Consider the following 20164-nt stretch of genomic DNA (forward strand, 5'->3'; position numbering starts at 1 on the left):
TTAAAATTCAACCATTATACTTTATAATATTATAAGTTAATAATGTTTAAATATATGTATAAGAGCAAGTCGTCTTACCATTAGTAGGCCTCATTCACGAAGCCGGTCTATAAGGGGGGTATAAGGTTACTGCCTATAAAATGACAGTTTAATGGGTGTCCACTCTCATCCACCGCTTCCTTGAATGGTGGAGGGTCGTTAGCCGAACGGGTAGGACAAGGACTGTAATTCTCCATTCATTAAAAGTATTAATGATAAATATAAAGTAACTAAATGTTTTTTTATAATTACCAATCTTAGTTACTTTAGGAAAATGTGAATAAGACACTAATCCATGAAATTACACTTTGCACTTTTCTTAAGTCGGTTAGTGGAGTGTGTGTGGTTAACCGGCACACTAGCTTGATTTAACAAGATAGGAAAAGGGTAACTTAATATTTATCATAGTATCGGTGGAGCGCGTGTGGTTAACCGACACATCGATTAAGGGGTAAATATTAAGGGTACCAAGTGATTTGCATGGTTACTTCACACCTTTTTTTGTGATCCTCGGCACCCCAGTCACAAAACCTGAAGGGCACACTCGAGATTGAAACATGTCATTGAACTGTTCAATGAATCTCAAAAGATCTAGGAGTTTCAAATCCAAGTAAAACCTAATTAAATTATTTCGTTTTCATGGTGGAAATTGGTGAATCGTCATTCGCTACCTTCAAATATCTTATAGCTTGGATTACGACATCCCTCTTCCAAGTTATAAAAGTATTGTGTTGGGTCCTAGACTTAATATTTCATATTGGGTGTTATATTATGGACTTTAAATCAACTATCTTGAATATCTCCCAAAAGATGTCTAGTTCAGACATCTATGATCTTCCAAAATCTCTTGGAACTTCACCTCCTCCAATTATCCTCCCTTACCCACGATTTCAAGGTCACTCAAGCCCTATTGGCAAGCAAGGTCAATGTGTGCTCACATCTTGGAGATGAAGTCACATATTGACAAGCCGGGAGAGTTGGGTGTCAAAGTCTTAAGAAAGTGAGATGTTCAATCACTTTCTAAGTCACATAGTGAGTTACCTTCGGGACTACTATGAAATAGACTATGACATGACCCTTAATGATCTTATCTATTTGCTTGGTACTGCTGAATCAACGATGATTTGGAGCTTTGGTAAAGCGCATTTGATTAGTAGATCAACTTTCCAAACCTTCAATGGACATTAACAATAGTTGCATTGGATACCCAGTAAAAGCTTTCTCTTCCCAATGGAAATGGATTGGCCATAGTCAACCCGGTTGACCAAATGGTAAAGAGAAAAGCTAATTGTGAGTTTGTCCCATGTACCATTCCCAAAGGGTCCATATGGTTCTATTTCCAGAAAGAAAGGGCATTGGTTGCAAAGTTGCCAAATTTACCTAAAAGATCATAAGGTTGGTAAAGTCAATAAGTTTGGCTCTACTTCAGGTAAAGTCCTCTATCTAACTTGGGTAAGTTTCTATTCTGAGATTCTTATTACATGATGTGACTGGGTCACATGTTGATATTTTAAGAATCAAAGGAAAAGTGAAGGAAACTTAAAGAAAGAGTATGCTGAATCTGATCGCAAAGATGGATTTTTGTCGCTTGATTGAAGATCGGATTCTTGAACTACTCTTTGGAGTTATGATACATTGCTAGGAAACATGTAATAACATGGTTTTCATTTAAATTTGCATTGTAAGGAAAAGTTTTTTCTGCTTTTTATAAATAAATAAAAGTTTATTTTACTTTATTTTACATCTCCTTCAATGACATTTATGAAAACTTGATGTTTGTATGTTTTTAGCAATATTGAAAATATGAATTTGACTCTTTCATTAGTGTCTAAATTTACCAAATAAGGAAAGCTTCTCATCATCCAAGTTTTCAGTTGGATAGAAACTTGGAATCATACAAGTTGTACAATATGATGAATGAGAACTTTCAGCTTTGGAAAATTAAGACTAATTCCTTGTTCACACGTATATGTGAGTCAAGTGAAGGGCTAAGGGATTGAGTACAAATTCTTGTGCACCGATCAAGTTCACCGCAAAAGATCTATAAGACTATTCGTCATGATTTACTAAAGTTTAGTAAATACGGTTACACTTACAAGTTTAAGTGTAATTCTGATACATTGGAAAATTTTCGATGTATGGCAGAAGGAATGAGAAGAATCAAATTAGGCAGAGGGATAAAAGTTTCTCAAATCTGAAAAGATGGGAGAGTACATTAGTATCATGTTAATAGACCTTATCACAATTCATCGTTTAAGTGCATTCTGATAGCTAAGAAGAGGAGCTATGGATTGCTGAAGTGGTCAAATCAAGAAGATGATTCATACCTCGTTCCAAAAACAATTCTTAGACTCATACTCCAAGATTGGAACTTGAGTGACATATCTTAAAGGAAGGTTTCTTAACACTAGTCAAATGTAAGAGCAAAAGTATCCTACTCTTGTACATTTGAAATTGGTAAGTTGTGATGTTTTGGATAAAACAAAGACTAACTAAGACCAATTGTGTGAAGTGTTTGTCTTGATAAAGAATCCAAACTATCTCTTGAATATTTGGCAAGATAGTCTTATATGTCAAGAGGATAGTGGGAGTCTTAAAGATCCTGAGAAGAATTTCAAGATCTAATCAAGAATAAAAACCTGTAGTTTAACACTAGCACACGACGTGAGGTTTATAACCTATCGTGTTGACATATTTCTATTTCTGTTCCAATTCCAGTTAAAGTTGGCTTTGCATATGAGTTCTTAGAGTTCTCAATTGGTTGCATAACAACTTGGAAGCAATGGAAGACCCTTGAGCTACCAGGTAGCAAGAAATTAAGATTGAGTTCAGTCCATATGTGTTTGGATTTGTCATTATCCTTGTCTTGTGACTATGGTTTTGACAATTCACATGGATAAGAACACATACACCATAAAATCTAAGGGTCATAAGGTTTCTCTCTGATTCATGAAAATAATGGTGAGGAAACACTTCCACCAAGTATATTTGAAGCAGATAGCAAAGATCTAAACAATTGAGACTACGATTACGACATCCTTTTTCATAGTTCTAAAATTGTTTAGACACACCTGTAAGCTATCTAAGATAAGGTGTATGATTTTGATAAAGTTTTATCAAAGCATCTCGTATCAGAAGTCTGAACTTTGGTAAGAAAGTCAATACAATATTGATTTCTAGAAGTCCAACTGATTTCTGAGTACATGTCAAAGCTAGTGGGAGCATACATGTTATGCTAATAATCATCATGTTAGTGGGAGCATGATAATTATTGTTAGTGTTGCGAGTTAGCAATGTTAATTATAGAAAACAAAAGGTTTCAATTGGGAAAAAGTTGTTTTGCTATAATTAAGGGAGAGATTGTACTTCATTTCAATTCTAAAATCTTATATCGTGAGATTTTAATCAAATTTAGTCAAGGATATATATTAATTTTGTGTTTGAATGGCTCAACATAAGGAAATTCTATATATGGGTACATTATTTGCGTTCTAAAATTTGATTATGATTACGACATCCCTTTTCATAATCTGAATTATGAGAACTTGGCAAATAGAAATATTGTAGCAAAAGGACTGGTCTAGTATTATGTCTTTATGTGACACATCATGAATCGTGTCCTATATGCTTCAGACATAGGATCGATTGCATGTGCTATAATATTCATCATTTCTAAAATTTTCCAAATGCCTGGGGAATTAAGAAGGGAAAAGGCCTAGAATTGGATATAACTAAAATGATTAAGCAATTGTCGACAATCTAAGGTTTACCCAAGATTGGTTGCTCAGGGATAGTTGGAAGTATAATGTTAATTTTTGGAAGGACCATATTCACATATTCTGAAAAAATGCAACTCTTGTTCAGAAGTGGTAGTCAAAATGGGAATATGGGAAGGTGGAAGTTGTTCAATAAATCTGTGTAAGATTAGGAAACTTAATGAAATAAGGATGTTTCCAAAGAGCTTATCTCCTTTGGAATGCTCTGTAATGTTTGTTGTCAAGTCTTTGTGACTTTGTGCATAATCATTACAAGAGGATCAATGCATATAAGTTTAGAATCTAACAGATTTCGGTAAATGGCATGAATTTGGAATTCCTGCATTTGCGGTAAGGATTCGGGACTGTGAAATGAGAATCATTCGAGTTATGTTCAATCGATCTATTTCACAAAGTAAAGATCATAGACAAACTTAGTATGCATACTTGGAGTATGGCATAACTAATGTTTAGACAAACATAGTGTGCATAATTGGTGTAAGGCATGACTAATGTTTAGAAAACATAGTGTACATGCTTGGAGCATGGGACAACTATTGTTTTAACTCAAGTATAAAGTTGATAGTTTGAAACAGTACGCAATGAATAATGTGTAATCAATATGGTGATAAATAAAGGGTGTTTTATTTATATTCATAAGTTCTGAGACCATATTGGATTCAATTATTCTTGTGTTTCACTTTGCATGTTTTGACTTCCAGAATAACTAAGACATTCTTCCTGAATGACTAAGTTATTCAAACCGTCCACAGTCGGTCATATATTGGAAGTAGATATGAATCAAGACTATCATGGGTTGGCTTGTAGAGGTCTAAGTTGTTGGACAAAGTGGTGCTACAACACTCATGAGTGCTCATAAGTTCTGAGTATTGGATTCAACCCACGCTCATTGGAATCACTTCATGGATTTTATCACGAGTGATCATGAGGCGATAATATCTTATATTCTTCAAACCTAAGAATACGAGTTGTTACTATGAGTTGGTTATACATTGATCGCACGAAAACAAATTGGTAACTCGATGTTATAAAATGTGCCTTTGTGTATGATTCAACAAGTAGTAGAACAAGTCATATGAGTTGAAGTTTATCCATTCCTTTTACCTTCAGGATAAAAGCGATATTTGTGGGCCCCTCGATGATTTAATGATGATACATGTGAGTGCTTGGCCAAGCCATGACTGATTTGATCTGTTCAATCAGTCAGTCGTCATAAATCGGAAATCAGGAAACAACAAATGGACATAGAGAATGATTTTAATCCATGTCTCATTCCATATGATATCTAGAATGCAGGAATATATGATCTCTTATCTAATGGACAAGTCATTGACAAAGGTCAGAGTTCATCGACAAGGTCAGAGTTCGACAGCGGCTTTTGAGAGCTACAATTGCCAGTTAGGTTTTGAAGTCATATTCAATAATAGTTTTAGACTTATCCAAGTGGGAGACCGTTGGATTAGTGTCTAAGTCCATAACTATAATTGGTATGTACTTGACCCGACTCGGCATGGTCCATTTGGGTTGCATGACATAGGAACATTTGGATAGACCATTTGTGAGAAGAGGACATTTGTGACATATTTATATATTATAAGTTCTAATATATTAATATGAAATCAGGTTATTTAATTAGTATTGATCAAGAATTAATTTGGACTTAATTCAGTGATCAAAAGAGACTAATTAAATATATGGGAATTGATTGTGTAAATCATTCATTCTTATGTATGTGGGCTTATGATCCATGATTCCTTATGTTGGGTTTAACCCATGTGGTGACCCATGGATACTCCATGGAGGTTAAAACCCATGAAGCATAATGAATGGGTAAAGTCATGGGTTACATGGTGTAACCCTAATGTGCACACTATATAAGGATCCCTTTGGATCAAGAAATTGGCACGAGTGATAGATATATGAGGGCTAGCCGATTTGAGCATGAAGTGTCTTTTTCTCATGGTTATTCCAAGTGTTGATGATGCTGTGTGAACCATTTGAGGTGTCACACTTGGGGCACTAGGCTCTCGAGCTTCATGGCATCAATATACATCAACAAGGTATGTATTATATCTATTTTATTACCCAAGTATCAAAGATTGTATGCTAGTTAGGGTAATACCTTGGAATATTCATATTTGCATGTATAATAGAGAAAACATAGATCCAAGGTATTTAGGGTTGCATATACATTTAGGAGTGTTAGAATGCTCAAAACCCAACAAAAAGATCCTTATAGTTTGGCGTCTTTTCCGATTAATCAACGAACCATGGATTGTAGTTTGGCGTCTTTTCCGATTAAGAACCCCATGAAAAAAACCCGAGTTCTCATCACCCTCTACTCCTCACTGAATATTCGCTTTTTGAGCGAGATCTAACTGAGCTAAATGATCTAACTCTGAGACCTCCTTTAATAAAGAAACCCTATGTTCCCTCAAGATAGTAGATCCTTCCCCATCCATCAGATGACTATCAATCGATTCAATTAAATCTTGGAGATTTTTCTTTTTAGTAACCAACAAATTCCGATAATTTTATAACAATCTTTAGAATGAAAACCGAGTGTTCAGAATTTTATTGATTATCTTACCACCAATTTTGGTATCAAGCCATATTTGCTATCCAAAGTTTATGTTCTCTTCACATGATCTACTATGTAGTATAAACTTTATTTCAAATCAAAGATGAGTAAGTAATACTTCACATCATCAACTATTGGGAAGAAAACCTTGTATACATTAAAAAACAAAGTTAATTTAATATTAAGTGATGCAACAATTAATACATTTACTCAATATACTTACAAGCACAACATCTCTGAAACTTGGCTTGACATCAAATTTCTTCATGTAGATTCGTAATAGAGTATCAAAAAGCCTACATTTCAGATCTTCTGTCTTTAATTCATTCAATATCTCTTCTGTCTGTAAAAACCCACATCACCAACAATATTAATTCTAAAAAAATAAATTTGAATTTAAACTTAGTTTACAAAAAAAATTCTTACCCCAATAGTTGTATTGAAGAAAAATCTTGAAAGCGATGATTCATCATTGTAGTTCTCCATTTTATTTAAAAACCCAGCCCAACAATCAATTAATTTAGAATGTATAAATATTCCTTGATTAAACTGAAATGCAAAACCCTGGTGCAACAAATGACCTGTTCCAATGTCCCAAATCTCATACCTGTAACAAAAATTATATATAAAATCAATCTACATACATTCACATTTGTATTCTAAAAAAATAATAAGCGACTCATATATACTTACCCATCATCTTTATTAGATGCAAAAACTGAATTGCATATTCTTGTTTCATCCTTAGTCAGTTTATCCCCAACCTTAACAATTCTTTCAATATAGGGGGAATGAAATATTGCCTTTTTAGGGATACGTTTTTCCCTTTTGTCATTATCATCATCTTCTACAACATTATCAACAGCTTCTGTAACAACCCGTTATTTCGAATCTATGTAATAGTATAGATCAATTTGTAGTTCTTTTTAAAATAATAAAGAGAAATTTTTGTATACTATGTGCAGATACATAATACCCTCAAAAATGAAATGTTAAATAAACTTTTTTTGGGATGAATATAGTGGTAGAAATCGTGTCAAGGATTCCAAAAATATAAAGAATGCCTAAATCCGAGTTATAACGAAGAAACAATAACTTATCGAAGATCCGCGACAAAACCGACAAAACACTGTTTAACGTAAAAAGTGAATTATCAATAAAATGATTTTTAGCCTTAACTATCTAAATGAAAGTTATAATATACGTTAAATCGAGAGTGTCCATAGAAAGAACGTATAAATCCGACTTTTTTTAGCGTTAAATCTGACTTCGTATGAAGAAGTTATGATTTTTCTAAGTTTCGACACAACAATACACAGCCCGAAACTTGAAAATTTTCATTTGTGTGTTTTATGTTTTTTTTTGGACATGTTAATTCACCTGTATTTTTGTTTGTATAGTTTTGACATGATACTGATAAAAATATAAAAAATGTAGAGTGTATTTATATGTTTATGTCATCAAATTTGATTTCAGTGACATGTAAACAATGATTGATTTAAAACTAGTGTCAAAATTATAAGTAAACTTAATTAAACTTGTAAAAATGTTGATTTGGATTCCATTGAAGCTCTTTTAAAATAAGTGCCACCATGATAGAAGTTTTACTTTAGATTTTATTACAACACTTCAAAATAAGTGTTGCAGTTACGGTATCTAAGAGAAAATTTTTTTCTGAACAACAATTGTTTATTTAAAAGCAGGGCCAGTCTTTTGGAGGTGCTGGATGTACGGTTGTACAGAGGTCCGAAATTTTAACTTTTTGATAATTCGTCACTAATCGTACATACTTATAAAGCTAATATTTTTTCTTGAATCTCATGCATTTGAAACCCCATTTTTTAACTTCCTCAAACCACAATCATTTGAAATCCCCCTTTTTAACTAATGCAACTCAAAAGTTTTCTTAATTATGATTTAACACTTAAAAGTTTTATAACTTATATTATATTTAATTAGCATTTAGTGAAAATTTTACTATAAAAAGGCCAATCTTTTATGAAGACATGCAAACAAAATAACAAATTATATACAAATTTCAGAAAGAAAACAAACTTAAAGGTTATTGTGTTGGGTTGAAGTCTTATGACCACTTTTGGAGATGCTATTATATTAGAGCTTTTAATTTGTAAGTTTGTTATACTAATTCGTCTTTATATTTTTTGTTCGTTTTTGAATTATTGTAATACAATCGTTGTATATTGTGGTTTAATCGTTAATATATTTATCATATGTTATATAGGGTGATGTCGAAAATATTTAATTAAATATTTTAAATATGTTTTATTTGTTTTGTAATTATACCGTTTCAAAAAGATAATTAATTAAAACTAATACATATGTTATACTTTCTATCTATCTTTCTCTCTCTCTCTCTCTCTCTCTCTATATATATATATATATATATATATATATATATATATATATATATATATATATTATAATAGAGGTCAAAACACTTCAACCAAAATTCATTAAAAATCTAATATTTCAAATGCTTTTTAATAATGATTGTAAAATTTCAACATGTGTTACTTAATTATTGATTAATAAAAATATTAATGTTTTGAAACTCCTAACTCTTAAACTTATATTATTTAATTTGTTAGTTAACTAAAATATTTTTCCTACATAAAGATAACATTTTTATGTTTGGTTACTCATATTTGTTTATGTAATTAGAAAACAATGTATACATAGAATGACTACTTCAATTTCACATATGAATCGATATCACTAGAGAGGTATGTTGTCTTTAACACCCCGTTCCCGAGTTCAACTTAACAGGAGAAATGAAAGGAAATGAATGAAAATAAGAAAAAATAAAAGAAATTGGTGTTCCTGAGTTTTATTAAAGGAGGGAAGTGGAAGGAAGTGGAGGGAAACGGGAGGATCACTTTCCTCCGAACTTTCCTTCCGATTTAGGAGGATTTGGAAAGAAAGAACAAAATGATTCATTTTACTTCCATTTCTCTCAAACTCAGGAACACAAAAGAAAATTTTGTTTTCATTTCCTTTCTCTTTTTTTTCTCCCATGACTTTTTTTTTCTTCTCTTCTTTTCTTTTGTTAAACTCGGGAACGAGGCGTAAACCGGTGGTAGGAGATCCATATACCCTTTTTAATTATTTATATTAATGCTTAGTAATATCTATGTTATATTCCTATTCACCTTGATTTTTAGGTACAAATTAAGAAAGAAGATTCTCGGCACACCAACATAAAGTTAAACGTACGCATTGCAAAATATGTAATTAAAATTAAATATCATATTTACTAATCGACTTATTTTAAAACTCTTGATGACATTTATGTATAATGATATATTTTGTATGACTTCATTCTTAATTTCAATGTTTAATATTTGAAAGTTCAGATAAGAAACCTTGGATATTTTGGTGTAATATAAATAGTGTAATACAAAGTTTATTAATTCAATATTGTTCATTAATAGCTCATTCAAAACAACTTATTTATTATTTTATCCAAAAAATATTATCGGACATAAGAAAAGTAGATTATATTAATGTTATATAAAAACTTATAATATATATTGAATATTATAAAAGTAAAAGTAAAGTTTCTAAGGTATGGACTATATTAGATACTATCAAAATATAAGTTGATGAATTTTTATGTTATTTGATAATTCGGTTAATGCCCAAAACATGACTAAAAACGTAAATTTCAACATATTTATATTTTTTCCCATAATTATTTTAACCATTTAAATGCATTCTTACGCAACACGCGAAGTTATACCTAATCACTCGCACTAAATATGTAAATAGAAGTGATATAAACAGGTTTCAACAAATAACTCATCAGAGTACGTCACATATTTAAGTTTAGTAGAAAAACACAAGTGTGATATTCAAATAATAGGCCCATTCATTAAAATTTTCTACCCCATTGATCAATCAAATAGTTCACAACGATTGGTCCATTAGTGGTCAATAATAGAATTGATACAGGTCCATTGGAGTAATGGACAAAATGAATCCATTGAACTCTTTATGTTAGGCCCACTAAGTGACGCTAGATACAAGTTTCAAATAAAATTTCCTCAAAAGACACTATTTATAACGTTATTTGAGAATTTAAACAGTTAAAGGAAAAAATATTAAAACTCATAGTTCATAAAAAATTAGATAGTAATAAATTTCCTCAAAGACACTATTTATAACGTTTTGAAAATTTCAAAAGTTAAGGAAAAAAATAATGATAAACATAGTTATTGGAAAATTAGACAATAATACCAAGAATTGGAGATGCGGGGTATCGAACCCCGTACCTCTCGCATGCAAAGCGAGCGCTCTACCATGTGAGCTACATCCCCATATTGATGTCTTCTTTGATTTGGGTTTAGATATACTAGACAATATTCCAAATGTGTTCTTATTCCAGACTTCTTCTTCCCCCCAAATCCCCAATGCTTTCTGTTCCCGCCTCCCTTCACTCAACAATCCTCCCTGTCGGGAATTCACCGCCGACCTCCTCTCTCTCTTAGACGCCGGCGCTTTGTCACTCCAGTTCTTCTTCTGGTTGGTTTCTACAGGTAATCTCGCGTTCTCCCATTTAAGGACTGATTGTTCGTGTTATTTTCGGAATTTATTCTGGTATCGAAAATCTAGATGATACATAAAGAAAAAAGGAAATGGTACTCTTCATTTGTTTTTAATCAGTTTTGTTATGTTTGTCAACGGGATTTTGAAACTGATCTGTTGTTACTTGCAAGTGCTTGAGTGACCTAGAAAGTCCTGTTTTGGAAGCTGAGTTGCTGCAAAATGAGCTTAATGTTGTGCTAACTAGCTTTGATTCCCACTGAATAGAGCACAACACGTACTTTATGCTTACAATCGTCTATTCTTCTAGATGTATCTATTTACATATAAACAGTTGGAAGTTTGGACAAAAAAGAGCAAATTAATGGATGATATAAAGTTGGAATTTCATTTTGTTGCAGATCATAAATCAGCACTTGTTTGTTTGTTCTTACAGCGTTACCTACAATAGCTATGACACCCATGGATATTGAAACAGAAACACTTGACAGAAGACAATCTCTCTATCGATCCATGGTATCTTTTGCTTCTTTACAATTTTTATACAGTGAACTTGGTTAAAAGTTAAAACCTGCTTAGTGCATATTTATATGCTTACAAACATCTTCTTTCTTGTGATGTAATTTCGTGGTTAACAGGATGAGATGTTTGAAATTCAGAAAGAGATGTACAAGGGCCAACAATATAGTCAGATATACTACATAAGGTTACACTTGATCAGAACTCTCATTTACTCTCTTCTTCCAAATTGGAAACCTCACTTGCCAGGTACATTCTGCCATTTCAGATTATCTTTTATGTTTTCTTTTTATGATTCTTATTATCTACTTTTGTCATGATGCAGTGTGTACAGTTTTAGGGCTAGAGAAAGGCAAAGAGTGCATTGTTGTTGGAACACTTTATAAGCATATGAAGCTCAAACCTACAATCCTGAGTGAGTACTCAAAAGAGGTATAAATTATGATTTTCCCTTTTGTTTTCATATCATGTCTATAAGCTTTTACAAATCTTTGTCATTCTATTTTACACAGAGGTCTGTAACCCCACTTGTGACCCCTGATAATTTTGTGCATGAAGATGATAATCTTGTTCTTGAAGATGAAAGTGGAAGAGTCAATCTTAAAGGCAGTGTACTATCACCTTCTGTATATGTAACAGGTATTTATCAATTATCATATAATCTTATCCTTAAATTTCAAATCTTCAAAACTGTATTGAATCTTGATTTATTTTGTTTGTTATCCAATAGGAAATGTTGTTGCTTTGCATGGAAAAGAAACCAATAGTGGTGATTTTCTTGTTGAAGATATTCTTGAAGCCGGTTTACCACCCCAGTTGGATCTCCCAAATAAATCAGGTCTCATATTCATCATTCATGCCTCTTAATTATATTTTCTTCTGTTTTGACAATTATGCCCTTTGTAAACAGGAGAAGATAAATATGTTGTCTTGGTATCTGGATTAAATGTTGGAAGCAGTTCTTCTAATCCACTTCAACTACAGCTTCTTGTTGACCACATTACTGGTCATCTAGGAGACAAAAAGGTCCCACACCCAGTATTTTCTTATTATTTAAAAAAAAGTAATTATTTATCTTATCTCTCTATGTTATAAACAGGAGCAACAATCAGCAGCTGAAATAGTTCAAGTCGTTGTTGCTGGAAATTCTGTCAAAATTGACCATAGTCTTCTTAATGGTCAGGTAATAAAGTTCATTATTTTTTAAATTCCAAATTCATAAAAATTACTAGTGATGACATCATCTTTATAATCATGTATGCCATATTCATTGGTTGCAGAATTTGGGTTCCAAGGACCAATCTAAGTTATATGAGCCACTCAAAGAACTTGACATCTTTTTGACTCAGGTACTTTAATTAATTTAATTAATATATTAAAATCCATTTTTAACCATAAACAAACATTGATTAGATATTAATTATTTTGTATGCAGATTGCTGCAAGTATGCCAATTGATATCATGCCAGGATACAACGACCCTGCAAACTTTGCTCTCCCACAACAGGTTTTGTAATACTTTAAAATTCAAGATTTTTTTATTATAGCATCCTACTTTCTTTTCTTCATATTTACAATATTTAGATTTATAAAAAGAAATGAAAGTACATTGCTATTTCTTGCATGTTTTGTATACAGCCTTTGAACAGATGCCTTTTTCGTGGATCATCAGCCTATAACACATTAAGGTCATGCACTAATCCTCACCTCTTTGATGTGGATAATGTGAGGTAAGATATTATATTTTATTATTTTTTAATATGAATAAAAAGAATCAAAGTACAATGCTATAATAGAACATGTTTGATTTGTTTTAGGTTTCTTGGAACATCTGGTCAAAATATTGATGATCTTGAAAAATATTCAGAAGCAAAAGATAAATTGGAATTCATGGAAAGGACATTGAGGTGGAGGCACCTAGCCCCAACTGCACCAAACACCCTTGGTACCTTTTTTTTTTTGTTTAAATTTATAAATGCAAGAATTAGAAATGTATTTATATTTTATATTAAATATGAATTCTGTTTTATATTTCTTTGTATTACAGGGTGTTACCCCTTCACTGATAGGGACCCTTTCTTCATTGAGAGCTGCCCTCATGTTTACTTTGTTGGTAATCAGGATAAATACGCAACTCGCATTGTAAAAGGTTCTTGTAAAAAACCTTTTTTTTTTTCATTTTTGTTACATAAAATAAAATAAAATAATGTGTTGACCTTTGACCTTTGACTTTGTATGATATTGGTCAAACTTTGATGCAGGATCAGAGGGGCAGGTGGTGAGAGTCATTTGTGTTCCGAAGTTTAGTGAGACGGGCGTTGCTGTTATGGTAAAATGACGATTTTACCCTTCTATATAGATGGTGGTTATTCCAAACACTCTTATTTTGTGTAATGATTTTGGGATGGTTTATTGTATTGTAGGTGAATCTGAAAAATCTGGAGTGTCATACTTTGAGTTTCGGGACTGATATATAAACTTCAACACTCCAAACGTTCTTCATATTTGTTGGTTTTGTTTTTGTATTTTCAGAGATTGATATGTATTGTTATTATGGATATTGTTTTGTATTGTTGGTATCAAAATTACAAGTTGGATAAATTTTTAGTTGTGGGGAGATGTGTTCAAATCAAATTAACGTAGTTATTAATTTCTCTAAAAAGATGAATATTTGACATATTAATTTAAATCTAAAAATTGTTTGTTTCACATTCGAAATCAAAACGACGGAGAATGGGATATTTATAAAAAGAGTATTTTGTAATTATATTTAGTGAAATATGCTTAAAAGTCTTTATATTTTGGTTTTATTGATAAAATTTTTATCCCTGTTTTTTTTTCTTTTTCAATTTCACTATCGGAACCGGTTATTACTTGCATCAGTTTTTGATGATGGAACTAAATCAAAACTTGATACGAAACACATCTATGTACCAAAAATTTGGTTGAAAAATCTTTAGATGAAAAACACGATTAAAATGAAAATGATTTGTAGATGAATTATTTTTGCTAGTTGCATAAATAAGTTTTGTGACAATTATGAAACTGCAGTTGATATTGGTAATTATTATTAAAATCCAAAAAAGAAAGAAGAATTTATGACATTTGTTGTTTGGATTTTAAAAATCGACTATAATTTAGATATGGTGTTTCAGCACACACACACAAAGAGAGAGAGAGAGAGAGAGAGAGAGAGAGAGAGAGAGAGAGAGAGAGAGAGAGAGAGAGAGAGAGAGAGAGAGAGAGAGAGAGAGAGAGAGAGAGAGAGAGAGAGAGAGAGAGAGAGAGATTTCAGTAAGTTGAGATTTCTAACTTTTCAAAACTCCTTATAATTTTTTGGGTTGTAAAAGTCAAATACCCCTTAAAGCATATAAGTTAAGACAAACATTTTTTAAAATCAAATTTATTGACTTATTGATTTTTTCTACCACAAAAGCTAATCAAAATACTTTTAAAAAAATCATTTTCTCACCACTATAAATCAATAAGTCATTTTGTCTAAAAGTTATTTTGATGTTCAAAATTAAATCCCAAACACCCTTTTAATCTTAAAATATATAAGACTTGAGGTTAAATATTATTATGCACTGAAAAAAAATACTTATATTTTGGCTTATTGACAAAAATGTCACCCTTGATATTTTGCTTACAATTTAACAATCGAAACCTACTATTATTTGTGGTAACTTAAAAATTGAGTCGAATTGCAAGTAATAGTCGGTTTTAATTGTTATATTGCACAAAAAAGATGACTTTTTGTTAATAGAGTCAAAATATAAAAACTTTTATGCATATTTCCTTTTTATATATATATATATATATATATATATATATATATATATATATATATATATATATATATATATATATATATATATATATATATATATATATATAAAAGATGCTTTTGTATGAGCATGCTAATATTGTAAGCATTTCATTAGATGTGTATTTGACAACTTTGGTCTGTATAATACCAAACAAGTACATAATCAACTTCTACTTTATTACGAATATATAAGATTAATATAAGGTTATTATTCTTAACCAAGATTATCAAAATTGTCAAGATCGAGATTTTGATTATAGAAAGATCCTACGTTCCTACCAATGAAAACCTTGTTGGATCGCAATATGATTGTTTTGTATGTAAGACAGGATCGTAGGATAGGGATCTGATTCTACCACTTTATGAAAATTGCCAAATTTTAATCCAAATTTCATTATTTTTACTCATTTATTGGTTGACTCATTCTCCTTACCAAAAGGTTAATCGAAAATAACCTCATTATTTTAATATTTTGTCTGTTTTGTGAACCATAAATGACCAACAACCTTAGATTTTTTTTCTCTCTTTACGTTTCACCCACATTGATGGTAGAATTTGAGATTTAACTTCTCATTGTTATTAATTTCTTTCTTCAACAGTTCAACAATAGAGGTTCGCCTTTTTCCCTTTTCCATTATTTTACTGCTCAAGCCATTTTCCTTGAGAAATTCGGTTTTTAATTGAGCTTCAAAAATTGAAACTGTTAGTGCCCAAGTCTTTTTCCTTTTTCCACTATTTTACCGCCAAGCGCTTTCCTTGAGAAATTCGGTTTTTAATCGAGATTCAAAAGTTGAAATTGCTATTGATTTCTTCGTTGTGGTTAAGAAATAAGTGTTAAAGATTAATAACAAATAACATGAAGGTTGTGAGTTGCAACAATTGTATGATAAATAATAAGTCTTAATACATTTTAAAGCTATTTAATCATGTCATTAACTACTACACGATCGGTTACCTTTTTGAGCTATTTAACCATGAAATATGAAAAAAAAATCATATAGGATCGATTACCTTTTTATGTCATTATTGTGGGATCCTAGGATCCCGATCTTGCAAACTTGAAATCGATTCTATGTAGCCGAACTTGACAACCTTACTTTTTACAATGTTTATGCTTTATTATCTTATACCCAATTAAATTACGTACAAGAATAAAGTTTACTATGTAAATTTTTGTTTCAAATACGTTCTATATTTTCTTTACCATATCTTTTGATTGAATTAGTGATAACTTAGTATTAAATTAAATTAATATATTAAAGGACTATATATTAAACATTAAGTTAATTAGAATTAACTAAATATTAAAGACAAAAAGTGTTTTTAATAGAGAAAATGACAAAAATAGCCATTTACACTAATGGGATTACAAAAATAGCCAAAAAAAATCAAAATTACAAAATTAGCCCACAATTTCGCAGATGGAGATGCCCCATCTGCGAAACCAGCATCTCATCTGCGAATGTACAAGCACCTAAAGCACAACTGTGCTTTAGGTGCTTGTACATTCGCAGGTGCTTTTAATTTTTTTGTATATATAGGGGTAATTTCGCAGATGGAATAGGTCCATTTGCGATTTACTCTCATTCTATCTGCGAAATTGTGGTTTTTTTTTTTTGTATTTTTTTTTAGTTTGAGTATGAAATGAATTGGTTTGACTACGAAATCATGTTGCTATATAAAAAGTTTTGTAGAAAAATATTATTTTGATTGTTATTTGTTTAGGAACTTTCTCTACAATTTGCTCAAAAAATGATTGAATATTTGGTTTGTCTTGTAACCGGTGGGAGATGGCAAGTTAATGGAACCTGATTTATATAACAACCAAAATTATATTTTTCTACAAAACTTTTTATATAGCAACATGATTTCGTAGTCAAACCAATTCATTTCATAGTTAAACTAAAAAAATACAAAAAAAAAACCACAATTTCGCAGATAGAATGAGAGTAAATCGCAGATGGACCTATTCCATCTGCGAAATTACCCATATATATACAGAAAAAAAAAATTAAAAGCACCTGCGAATGTACAAGCACCTAAAGCACAGCTGTGCTTTAGGTGCTTGTACATTCGCAGATGAGATGCTCATTTCGCAGATGGGGCATCTCCATCTGCGAAATCGTAGGCTAATTTTGTAATTTCGATTTTTTTTGGCTATTTTTGTAATGTAATTAATGTAAATGACTATTTTTGTCATTTTCTCTTTTTAATATATATTAAGAGTAACGTTATCATCAAGTGGTTAAATTATTTTCTAATTTACTACTATAGTACTACGTATTTATTAAGAAAAAAGAGTATGGCCCCCTCCTTTTTATACTTGTGTTCCGCCCATGTTTCTTAAACAAAATAGCAAAGTATCAATAATCTATGGGATAATTATATTAATTACGTTATTTATGAGTACTAATCATCTCTAAATTTTACAAATTAATCCAAATCATATTTGACAATAAGTTTTTAAGAGTTTTTTAACTTTTATCTTTTAACAAAAAAACTTAAATTTATAAAAAAAAAACTACTATTTGTTATTGTACTTTTTTAATCATTTTTCAAAATTGCTCTTAATAAAATTAATATAATTTTTAATTGTGTTTTTAAGTAAGTTACCAATTATTTTTAGGGAAAATGTCACTGTAGCCCCACTAACTTACAAGTTTTGGTTTAAAAGGTCCCTTATTTTATTTTTTGGCTTTATAAGGGCATAAACTAACATTTAGCCGGCTAATTAGACCATTTTTTTTATAAAGTGAAGGGGTCACCCGATGACCCCAATCCCAATTACCATTATTTCTTGGACATGTCATTAAAAGAAAGTCAGGTCATTAAACTAAATCATATGCTACGTGTTAGTGTATTGATAAATGACACCAACCCTTCCTCTCCAAGTAATTTTCCTCTTTAATCGGTTCCATCTACCAATATCTTCTTTTTCTTCTACTGTTCATCCAAAAATCAAACCTGGATTTTTTCTATGGCCGTCTACATGAAGATAGATCTTCATTTTGTTGGTTTGTTTACGAAGTATCCAATGATCAGTTACTCAGATGGAGTGGAGCAAAGGTTTGAGGATGTGGATTTTGATGAAATGGACAAAAACGAATTTCTAGTGTTCATTCAGAGATTCGCAAACGAGACATGTGTTGATGTGTACTTTTGCATTCCCGATATTGAGTTCCCTGAAGGACCGAGGATAATAACAACCGAGAAAGACTACCAGGAGTTTATCGAAGTAGGGTATGATTCTGGTTGTGTAATTTCTGTGTACATGGATCATGTTGGTGTTCATGTTCATCAATGGATTGTTGATGAGATGACTGAAGTATGCACCCTCGAGGACAAGTTTTCTGGTGTAGGTGAAGTAGTAGAAGAGTTGCATGTTGAGACAGGAGGCATTGACCTAGATGAAGTACAAGTGCAAGGTGATTTGGATGATAACATTGAAGATGGAGATTGCATCCCCATGAACAAGACCTTCAATGATGTATTTTTGAACAAGCTCTGCCCCAAGGAGCAGCCAACTCCAGACACTCCACCTCAAGAGGATCCATCTCATGAAGATCCATTTGATTAGATGGATGAACACGACCCAATTCATGAGGAGGTAACAACTTTTAATGAAAATGTTCATTGGAAAAAACAAAAACCTGTGTTAGGAATGAGATTTGAAAATCCTAAACAATTAAAACATATGTTGTGTAATTATGCTGTTGCTAAAGGATATCAATTGTGCTACAAAAAAAAATGATAGTAGGAGGCTTTTAGTTAAATGTTGTTCAGGGCAATGCAAGTTTAGATTGTGGGCTTTATGGATGAGTGAGGAAAAATCTTTTCAGATTAACTCTCTTATAGATGACCATAATTGTGCTAGAAATTTTAAAATGAGGTCAATTGTAAGCTATGCATGGATTGGTAGCCATTTCACATCCAAATTTTTACAAAAACAAAAAATGAGTGTTAGGCTACTAAAGGAAGAAGTAAAACAAAAATTTGGAATTGATGTGAGTATGGGACAGTGTAGAAGAGCAAAGAAATATGCAATTGAACTTATTGAAGGTACACTAGTTGAGCATTATGCCAAGCTTTGGTCATATGGTGAAGAGATAAGAAGATCCAATCTAGGATCAACTGTCATATTGGATGTCAATAGTATGCCTGATGGGAAGACATATTTTAGTAAGTTTTACATATGCTTTGAGGGGCTGAAACAAGGTTGGAAAGGAAGTTGTAGAAGAGTAATAAACCTAGATGGTTGTTTCTTAAAGGGATTATGTAGTGGAGAATTGATATGTGCCGTAGGAAGAGATGCTAACAATCATATTTTCCCAATAGCATGGGCAGTTGTGTGTGTGGAAAATAAAGAAAATTGGAAATGGTTTTTGGAGAATCTTCAAGATGATCTAGAAGTTGATGATGGTAGTGGTATCACCCTGATATCAGATCAACATAAGGTAAATCACTTATTATACTTCATATTTCTTGTTAATAAATTTCCATTTTCTTAACATATGAATTTAAATTGTATAGGAGCTATTGGAGGCTGTGAAGGAAGTAATGCCTAATGCTGAACACAGACAGTGTGCAAGGCATATTGTTGCCAACTTTAGGAAAAGGTTCAGTGGTGTGCATTATGAGAGGATGTTTTGGAAAGCTTGCAAAGCATCAACTGAATCTCTATTCAATGCAGCAATGAAGGAAATACAAGTACTAAATCCTGCAGCATTTGACTACCTTATGGAAAAGAACCCAAAATCATGGTGTAGAGCTTTCTTTAGAGAGGGGAAGATGTGTGATGCAGTTGAAAATGGATTATCTGAAAGCTTCAATAATGTCATTAGAGATGCAAGGAAAAAA

General features: G+C 31.6%; 1 protein-coding gene and 1 non-coding gene across 3 annotated transcripts; one reads left to right on the forward strand and one right to left on the reverse strand.

Moving 5' to 3' along the window:
• Positions 1-10660: 10660 nt before the first annotated feature.
• Positions 10661-10733, reverse strand: TRNAA-UGC (transfer RNA alanine (anticodon UGC)). The gene has a single exon. It is a non-coding gene; the product is annotated as a tRNA-Ala (tRNA).
• Positions 10734-10791: 58 nt separating this feature from the next.
• Positions 10792-14079, forward strand: LOC111908879 (DNA polymerase delta small subunit). Of its 2 annotated transcripts, none has more exons than XM_023904678.3 (15): positions 10792-10952; positions 11396-11475; positions 11598-11727; positions 11804-11910; positions 11991-12117; positions 12209-12316; positions 12389-12504; positions 12578-12661; positions 12759-12827; positions 12914-12985; positions 13117-13208; positions 13296-13423; positions 13526-13627; positions 13740-13807; positions 13902-14079. In XM_023904678.3, the coding sequence occupies exons 2-15, from the start codon at positions 11413-11415 to the stop codon at positions 13953-13955; spliced, it is 1320 nt and encodes a 439-aa protein (XP_023760446.1). In that variant the 5' UTR covers positions 10792-10952; positions 11396-11412; the 3' UTR covers positions 13956-14079. The 2 variants fall into 2 exon arrangements, with proteins under 2 accessions (XP_023760446.1, XP_023760455.1); XM_023904687.2 differs by having other exon boundaries at positions 10796-10952; positions 11361-11475.
• Positions 14080-20164: the final 6085 nt, after the last annotated feature.

The sequence above is a fragment of the Lactuca sativa genome, chromosome 5 (assembly GCF_002870075.4).
Source record: "Lactuca sativa cultivar Salinas chromosome 5, Lsat_Salinas_v11, whole genome shotgun sequence".
Classification (NCBI taxonomy): Eukaryota; Viridiplantae; Streptophyta; class Magnoliopsida; order Asterales; family Asteraceae; genus Lactuca; species Lactuca sativa.

Bases quoted from the DNA above. Each gene is read 5' to 3' on its own strand.
- LOC111908879 (XM_023904678.3), top strand. From the start codon at position 11,413: ATGACACCCATGGATATTGAAACAGAAACACTTGACAGAAGACAATCT. The intron at 11,728-11,803 runs GTACATTCTGCC...GTCATGATGCAG, and splicing joins TTGGAAACCTCACTTGCCAG to TGTGTACAGTTTTAGGGCTA. The intron at 13,424-13,525 runs GTACCTTTTTTT...TTTGTATTACAG, and splicing joins AACTGCACCAAACACCCTTG to GGTGTTACCCCTTCACTGAT.